The sequence below is a fragment of the Dasypus novemcinctus genome, chromosome 3 (genome assembly GCF_030445035.2).
Source record: "Dasypus novemcinctus isolate mDasNov1 chromosome 3, mDasNov1.1.hap2, whole genome shotgun sequence".
Lineage (NCBI taxonomy): Eukaryota > Metazoa > Chordata > Mammalia > Cingulata > Dasypodidae > Dasypus > Dasypus novemcinctus.
Window position 1 is genome coordinate 54501663 of NC_080675.1, and position 9537 is coordinate 54511199.

General features: G+C 44.0%; 1 protein-coding gene across 1 annotated transcript; it reads left to right on the forward strand.

Moving 5' to 3' along the window:
- The first annotated feature begins 553 nt into the window (after nucleotides 1–553).
- On the forward strand, nucleotides 554–8673 carry OTX2 (orthodenticle homeobox 2). The gene is made up of 4 exons (XM_058293375.2): nucleotides 554–1309; nucleotides 3433–3721; nucleotides 4940–5091; nucleotides 7028–8673. The coding sequence occupies exons 1-4, from the start codon at nucleotides 998–1000 to the stop codon at nucleotides 7646–7648; spliced, it is 1374 nt and encodes a 457-aa protein (XP_058149358.1). The 5' UTR covers nucleotides 554–997; the 3' UTR covers nucleotides 7649–8673.
- Nucleotides 8674–9537: the final 864 nt, after the last annotated feature.

Sequence of the window (9537 nt, forward strand, 5' to 3'; positions counted from 1 at the left end):
GATGGGGGCGGTAGCAGGGCCCGTGTCCTCGCGCGCTCCCTTCCCAGGCTCGGGGACAATGGGGCGTCGAGGGCCGGGGCTGGGCGGGGGTCGAGCGGTTCGCCCAGGCCCAGCTCCGCTTTGGTCTGCCCACTGAGGACCAGCAGACGGTCCCTGCCAGCACCTGGCCTTTGGCAACATGTCGCGCCGCAAACTCCGAAGTCTTCGCGTTGATGCTTTCAAGTGACTCCTGAAGATCCTACGTCCAATTTCGGAGCATTTTTTTTTTTTTTAAGCTATGTCCTCCGCCAGAATTCCACCGAGTTGACTTTTTCCTCCTTTACGGCTAGAAGCGGTTACGGGTAGAGACGGGCGAGCTGCGTGGAACCCTGGAGTTGTGGAATACTTGGGAAAAGAACTAGAAGTCGCCCCTTGAATTTCTCCCCTCCATCCTACAGGTTCCGAGGTCAGGATTTCTCCACCTCACCTCGGGACTTTTTCCAGTCGCCAAAAGTTATCAGCACAAGAGAGGGGTGGGGGCAAACTCCTCCTCCCGAAGTAAGTTAGACACCCAGACCTCCTCATGTAGTGAACACCCGGGCTTGCACGGAATGATAATTAATAATCAAGGCCAACCCTTTTGGCAAGTTTTTTTCTCCCTCTCTGGCGGGTGGCAGCGTTGTTTCATTCCCTAAGGCCAAAAACTTTCACTCGAGTTCGCCGAGAGGCTAGAGCAGGCTCTTGTTCACCGTGCCCACGTATCTCCTTTTTCTTTCTTTCCTCCTTCCCTTCGTCGTCTTCCCAGCCGCAGGCCAGTCGCCAGTCCGCGTAGTTTTGTTTCCTTTCCATCATGCAGAAAATTAATCAGCCCGGACGAGAAGCAGAGCTGAGCACGGCGGCCTGTAATTAAGGGACGTGTGCCCCTCGGATTATCTCGTTAGTTTATCAAGAAAACATTTATTATAATTAATTCTCGGACGAGGTAATTATTATTGAGCGAGGACAGAGCAACTGGTAGATGGGTTCCTTGGAAGAAAAAAAAAAACCAAAACGAGGGGGGAGGAGGGGGAGGGAAAGGCGCGACAGATTGCACGAATTGACCGTTAGATATAAGGCTGCGCAGGCCCGGGCGGGCAATGGAGCGAGACCTCGGGCGCCGGGCCTGCGGGGCTACGGGGCAGGGACGCCGCACCCAGCCACTGCGCCCGAAGTTGCGAGCGCCCACCGGCTGCGAGGACCCACCGCGCTACCGCCACCGGCTCCTTCTAGGGACGACTTCTTCAGAGGCCACCTCGTGAGCGGTCATATTGAGGCTTATAGTTTTGAAAAGGTATTTCTTTCCCTGCTTCTAGACTCTAGTTAGAGAGGAGGGCTTTGAAGGTTAGATGGAGGGGGCCGTGGTCCCGTCTTTGGAGAGTGCATGCTTCTGTTGGCTGTTGAGAGTACCACGTAGTTTTCTTCTTCTTTTTCCTCATTTTCTTTTTAAGGGGGAGCCAGGACTGAAAATGAAAATACTGTATCCAGTGAATTTTAGCTGTTTTGCACTAGTAAGGGCAAAGGAACTCCAAGGTTTTCTGTCCTCGTTCTGTGGTTATTGCTTTTTTCTTCTGGAATGTACCACTTTTTGTAGGATATGTTGGGCATTTCTAATTGGGTGATAGTACTACATGAAAGAGCACTTCCATAATTCTCATGTGTACATCTGCCATGATTGTAGTTTTCTCTGTAGTAGTTCAGAACTTTCCAAGGTAGTAAGACTGTATTTAAAAAACAAACAACTTAAGGAGTGTTTAAACAAATAAGTGATTGTATTTTAAAGTAATGTTATTTTTCACAGCCTCCAAATAATTGCATCTTGAAAAGAGAAGAATAGAAAACATAAAGGCTTTGTTGTTGGAGCAACTAAATTAGTGTTAGTGATGGATAATACAAACTCCTCTAAGGACATTTATAATATTATATTAAATTAGCCGTGAGGGGGATGTGATTTTTGTGCTATGAATTTAAATCAGGAAGAAGTTACAGTAACCCAGTTACAATTGGAACTTTGTGCCTTTATCTCTTAAGCAAGGAAAACCCAGAATCCTTAAAACCCAGTCAGTAAGACTTCTGTAAAAGTAAGAGGGAACTTCTCCTAATCTTGTATCCGCCATTTTGAAGCAATCTCTCTGTCAAAGTTGCAAAGTAGAGATCCTTGCAGCCTAAGTGCCACATTTTAGGAAATATAAGCCAGACTTGCAAACTTCCAGTCTATATTAGCATCCATTTTGGATCCCTCTGCCCCGGGAAGACTCAGCAAATGAAAGTAAATGACTTATTTTTCTTCCTTTCCCCCCCACCCCCCACCCCCTACCCCCCAAGCTCTTTTTCTTATATAATTGCAGGAAACTTGAAAGGTGAGGAGAAAGTCTGTGATTCCACAACTTTAAATATTTGTGTGTCTTCCTTCAAAACTAAAATAAGCAAAAGGTAGCTAGGGTTAAACAGGAAACTCTGCTGTAGCTGCTGAGGACCCAAATGTCCGAAAATTTGCCTCCTGCAGGACCTGCAGCCTCCACACATCAAAATCAACATAGAAGTGGCTTGCACTACAAATGCACAACCTTTCTACTTGTAAATGTGGCGTCCTGTCATTATCTGACTGTTAGGATTCTAACTTTACTTTAGAATTCCTAGCAAGCCCTATACCAATATTGATGACATTTTGTTGAAGTATGTCTAGATATTTGATGCGTGTTGATTAAAAGTTAAATACTTGTTTGTTTAGCTTTAGTTCTTTAAATGCTTATAATCAGGGTTCTCTAAAACCCTAATAAATCTGTTACTTACCTCTAAATCTAATTACTCAGACTACTAATTAGGTGAAAATGATTACTGGAAATGATTTCAAATGTGGAATAATAGTGGTTGAGCAGTTTTCTCAAGTTTGTCGATTAGCAAGTTGGTATTTTAGATGTTAAATGCACTGACATTTTAGGTTTGCTGCAGTTGAAAGTGGTAAAAAGCTAAGATAATTAAAATCTCTGCCTTGGAAAGGCTACAGTCTGGGGAGAGGTAGATTTCTTGAATTGTTTCTTTGTTTCTCGCCAATGGGCTTTGTTATCAGCATTATTTATTTAGCCAAAGAGTTCTTTGTCTCTGCAAATGGCCCCAATCAAGTTTTGTTTGAGACAATTAGCTAGTGCCAGCCAATGAGTCCTATGCAAATGTAGGGATAGGAATGCAATGTGTGCATTTGAAGGCTTGGGGGTTTTGTTCTTGGGGGGGGGGGCGGGGGGGTGGGGAGGCAGATTGTAATTGCTTTCTTTGGGTTCTTTTTTTTTAGTTTAGTGTGGGGGGTGGAGAAGACAGGTTTATCTGGTCTCCATCCCCTCTAGTTTCGTAGCAGCGGGGGGAGGGTGTCTGGGAATCCTTTAAAAGCCTCTGTCTTGCCTTACCCCGGCTCTTTTTTAGGTTAGTGGTGGAACGTGGAGGAGCTGCTGCCTCCGAAACAGTAAACCAGCACCTTTGTTTGGTTTGCCCTTAGTTTCACCACCCCAAATCCATCTACTAAGGACCCTGAATTTGTGCATCCCGGGAAAAGAGAGACCGTCCAACTGGGTCGCCCCGACGTGGGTCGACTTTGCGCCTTCAAACAACCTTAGCATGATGTCTTATCTTAAGCAACCGCCTTACGCAGTCAATGGGCTGAGTCTGACCACTTCGGGAATGGACTTGCTGCACCCCTCTGTGGGCTACCCGGGTAAGTGAGCCCCACCGCACCTCTCACCCTGCCCTTCTGCACGCCTGCCTTGCAGGGATGTGACACCCTTTTCTTTCCAAAGAATCAGCTCAGCTCCACCGGGTATTTACCAACCAAGGAGAGAGCAGAGGTTGGGGAGAAGCGAGTAGGTGGATTTGCAAAGGTTGCAGAAAATCTCATCGCCTTATTCCTAAATCAAGTGAATGAGGGACTTGCATTGGGGTGGGCTGAGGAATGTTACTGCCCTTGCCAGGTAGGCAAAAGGCCCGTGTGCATATCTCCATGCCCAAGTCCTTGGAAGTGCCCTCTTGGAGGAGCCAGGTTCTCTCGCCTATCTCCTCCTCACCCTCAGGTCTCCCCGCTAGGTCCGGGGCTGCCCCTCTGACTTCCCAGCCCTTCACCGCTCATCCCCGAGGTGTGACTTCCGTCGTCCGGGGTCACTTCCCTCAGGTGCAAGGGCTTTCAGATCAGATATGGATTCTTGTTTTTTGTGTGTGTCTTTTTGTTTTAACTCTTCTAGAACAAGTGTTCTTAAGGGGTCGGTAAGCTTGAATTGAAATTAAAATGTTCTTGTGGGGATGTGTTGGTGCAGGTGTGATAATATTTATTAAATAATACACAGTATAGTGTGGACCTAACAAGGGGTCAGTGGTTTTCACCTGATTGGCAGAGGGGTCTGTGGAACAAAAAAGTTTAAGAACCCCTGTTTTAGAAGGAAGTATGAACTATGCCCCCATTTTAAAGATGCAGGAACAAAGGTCCTTTGGTTTCTGAAAATCATGAGCAGGATCTAGATTAGTCCAGTTGATCCAAGCTGCCTGTCCTCAGGGGGGATCCTTTAACTTTGCAGAATGGCTTTTTTTGTGTTGTGGTTTGGGGTTGGATTTTTGAAGGTTTTTGTTTTTTGTCTTCCTTTTATTTCATTTGTTTTGTTAACACTGGAAGCAACCTCCGAATGGAGCATTCTCTGACCTCAGGCGAAGTGGGGGTTGCTACGGAAGGGGCAGTATGTGTCAAGGGACCCTGGGTCTGCGGCAGGAGCCAAGGTCGGGAGGTGGTGGGGAGAGCATTGGTAGGCCCTGAGTTGAGGGCCGGGAGGACAGGGAGTGCTGTGGGGTCCACAGTTGGGCAGAGGGGGAATCGAAGGATACGCGGAGACCCCTATGACTAAGAAACTGCTCCCCCACCCTAAAGGGCCCTGGGCTTCTTGTCCCGCAGCCACCCCCCGGAAACAACGCCGGGAGAGGACGACTTTCACCCGGGCACAGCTAGACGTGCTGGAAGCCCTGTTTGCCAAGACCAGGTACCCGGACATCTTCATGCGGGAGGAGGTGGCGCTGAAAATCAACTTGCCGGAGTCCAGGGTGCAGGTACGCAGATGGAGACAGAATCATCCTTCCAGGTTGTGCCCATTTCCCCCACCTCCCCCACCGCAGGATGAAGGATGCTGAGGACCAGGTATTTGAGAGGAACAGAAGGAGGCCTGAAAATAGTCTATCCTTTGGAGACCAGTAAAATATTCTAACTCCCATTGAATGCCTGATTTCTTTTTCCTTGAGCCCCTTTTTTGCCTCCTCATCCCTACCCAAACCTATAAGCAAGGATCTTCTGGCCCAGGTTGCACAGTAAGAGTGCTGACTTAGTTGCAGAGATAAAGCAAAGTCCTAGAACCCTTCCTTTCATGGTGGTCAGAGACTCAGCATTGGTCAGATTTGATGCATAGTCTCTAATATCCCCTTCTCATAAACTTTTCGGGGTGAGAGAAGCTTAGTGCCTGGACATTCCATATATTTTTACAGATGAAGGAACAGAGTAGTAGATGACCTGCTCAAGGTCATACCTCAGTTTGGTGGTAGAGCCAGGCTATAGTAGCATCTGGCTTTCTTACCAGAGAAACGAACCCAATAAAAGTTTTCTTTGACTTACTAGGGATTAAACAGAATGTGCTAGCAATGGGCCATGTAGAAAAGTAACTACATAATATCCCCAGTGACACCCTTTTCCCTCAATCTTAAAATTTAAGTAAGCATGACCCCTAAGAGTTTTCCTAAACTGGAGACAGAAAGTCAACCCCAGCTTCCCTGGAGAACAAGTCTAGTAAAGAGTTCTCTGGAAAGAATGGTTAATACCCAAACCACAAACATGTCTGGGACTTGCCTTCAGCTAGGACATGTTTGTGAAAGTGCCAAACATCAGTGTGAATTGCAGGCCAGAAGAAAGGCTTTTCCAAAGTAAGGTGGAAAATATTTTAGTGCTTTTGAGGCTTGAACTAAAGTCCTCAATGAAAGAAAGCAAGGTTCTGAATAGTTTGGTGGTGTTGAGGTCCATCTTGTTGGCACCGTCTACTAGAGGTAAGACATCCATATAGAGAGCTCACTCGAGAGGACAAGTAAGGATTTTCAGCTCAGAAAATTGCAGTAAGTTTCTCAGATCAGCCCTCTAATGCACCAAACACAGCTTCCTACATTGCAAAACACGAGCAGGGCTGGTAAAGAGGATTTTCAAAGTTGCATGCAGAGGCTTAAGTTGACAAGTCAGAAAACATAGTACAGGAAACTGAATCCATGTGCTGAGTGGCAGTACCCTTAAGGCACAGACTCCAGTTTCAGAGTTGAGACTAGCAGAAAGGACTGTCCTCGAGCTCAAAGAAGAGTACATGCCACTTACCACAAATAAGCTTTTGGCAAATAATGGCTTTCAGAGCTCCTCCTTCAACAGGATCACTCATCTCCTTGGTGCTTTCTTTTTTAAGTGGGGTCTTTCTAGGTGAGACAAGAGATAGGGTGATGGAACCAACTTCCCTATTACCAGTTGCTTCCTAGAAGATGGTCTGTCAACTATTTGGATTTAGATTGTTCTTGTTGCCATGTATCAACAAAATTGTTTCCCCCACTTCCCTTATGTTTCCTTCAAAAAGACATAGATACATTCTATGCCATTGTGAGAGTGTTCTAGTATATATATCTCTATGTGTATGTGCACACTCAAGATAAAGATAGCAAAGAAGTGATAGGAAAATGGGATGGCGAATTTTTAGCCATATGATTTTGCTAAAATTTCTATTGTTTAAATTTTTTTGTTCTTGGCTAGAAGTAAAGCCAGGCCAAGTGCTTTTAGGCAGAGCCTCACAACTTTCTTACACATCCTGAAGCATGTATGAAAGTGTGACATAATAAGTATTCAGTAGCAGAAGAGAGTGTTTGTTTAGCTCAACTGTCCATGTAGGAAAGATTTATAATCTGGGAATTACTCTTATTCTAAAAGTGTTACTGAAACAATATTAAAGATGTTTCCTTCCCTTTCCAGGTATGGTTTAAGAATCGAAGAGCTAAGTGTCGCCAACAACAGCAGCAACAACAGAATGGAGGTCAAAACAAAGTGAGACCTGCCAAAAAGAAGACATCGCCAGCTCGGGAAGTGAGTTCAGAGAGTGGAACAAGTGGCCAATTCACTCCCCCCTCTAGTACCTCAGTCCCAGCCATTTCCAGCAGCAGTGCTCCAGTGTCTATCTGGAGCCCAGCTTCCATCTCCCCACTGTCAGATCCCTTGTCCACATCCTCTTCCTGCATGCAGAGGTCCTATCCCATGACCTATACTCAGGCTTCAGGTTATAGTCAAGGATATGCTGGCTCAACCTCTTACTTTGGGGGCATGGACTGTGGATCTTATTTGACCCCTATGCATCACCAGCTTCCTGGACCAGGGGCCACACTCAGCCCCATGGGTACCAATGCAGTCACCAGCCATCTCAATCAGTCCCCAGCTTCTCTCTCCACCCAGGGATATGGAGCTTCAAGCTTGGGTTTTAATTCAACCACTGATTGCTTGGATTATAAGGACCAAACTGCCTCCTGGAAGCTTAACTTCAATGCTGACTGCTTGGATTATAAAGATCAGACATCCTCATGGAAATTCCAGGTTTTGTGAAGACCTGTTGTAGAACCTCTTTTTGTGGGTGATTTTTAAATATACTGGGCTGGACATTCCAGTTTTAGCCAGGCATTGGTTAAAAGAGTTAGATGGGATGATGCTCAGACCCATCTTCTGATCAAAGTTCTGGGAAGCATAGAAAGAAAAATAAAGGGCCTTAGAGGGGCCTATCAACCAGCAACCTGAAATGGACAAACCAATCTACTTAAGATCCTGTCATAGTTTTAGATCATTGGTTTTCCTGATTTGCAAAGTGATCAAAAACATTCTTGCCATGTGCAACCAAACACCACCAAAAATAAACAATATCAAAACAAAACTAAGTTGTGAGGGGAGGGAAAGTCATAGCCTTCTTAAGCAGAGGTGTTCTAATGTTTTAGCCAATCCTTGGTTGGAATGGACATTGTCTCAAGCTCATTCACGTTTCATGACCAACTGGTAGTTGGCACTGAAAAACTTTTCAGGGCTGTGTGAATTGTGCGACTGATTGTCCTAGATGCACTACTTTATTTAAAAAATAATGTTCATAAGGAGTCAATATGTAGTTTAAGAGACAATCAGTGTGTGTCTTATATAAATGGTACATCTGTGGTTTTAAATCTGTGCTAGACTTCAAAACTGTGATCTGTTATTGTATGCAACCTTGAACTCCACCTCTGCAGGGGTTCTTCTGTGATTAAATAGGTTTTAATTATAAGCAAAATTCAGAGCAACTGAGTACTTACCTAAAAAGATTACCTTTGGCTGGAGGTGAGCTGCACTGAAACTTTACCACAAAATGTCTCTGAACAAGGAGAGTGAGAGAAGAAAAACAAAAGGACACTAATTCATCTGTAATTTACTGTTGGTAAACCTAGCAGTAAAGAGACATTGGTCAATTGCTCTGACCCTGATGAATTTATAAACTGAGATCATTGTTGTTTATGCTTGCAGATGTTAACTGGAAAAGTTATATATGCATAAACCTTTTCTTCCTGGACTTGGCAGATATGTATAATTATATTAAAATGGTTCTAGCACAATATTGGGTCCAGTTTAATTTTATGCCACTGTTTATGAACGAAAAGCCCATAAAAAGGCTCTCTTTTCCCTCTCTTAGGGCAGAGAGGATATTCGCAAACTTATATTTATTTTTTTACTAATCTACAGCTGAACTAGATATGGATGGCAGTGATACATAAACTTTTTGAGTTTCATCAGGATTATACTGAAATTGAATTGAGAGAGCCTAACATCACTAGAATCTTGTTTTCCTTGCTTTTCCCGACCTGCCACATACCATAACAATTTCTTAAGCACTTTATTGTAGGATTTTATGTAGATTATTTTTTTTAAGAGGGGAATGGAAAAACTGGAGTACCCTAAAAAACAGGAAAATGACAAGAATTCCTTGTTTCTATTCTCTATTTGATTAAAGGGATTTTTTTAACTTCCAAAAAAATCTGAGGTAAACATGAGAGGGAGTGTAATCAGAATCTGAAAGCAATTCAGGCAGAAATGATTTCTGAACAATAGAGTTTCACAAAAGTTTTAAAACCTATAATTTCAGTAGTTGAACATAAGGCACTCCGGTCAGCTTTTTTTTTTTTTTTTAAGAAAGTATTGAAAAAAATGGGTCCTTTTCATTTGTACCTGCATTTTGTAAATCAGTCACCAGAAAAGACAAATGGAGAGTTGATCATTGTATGGTGTTCCCTAGGCAAAAGCAATTATTTTTTATTTAAACTATTATGTTCCTAAATCTGACCAAAATTAAGTGACTTTTGATTGTAATTTTTAAATGAAGGTTAGCAATTGCAACCATTTTGTCTTCTGGCTATTTGATTTTTTGTCCCTGGCTGCACAGGCTTTCCCTTGAGCTCTACCCAATCTTGCCTAATAGATAA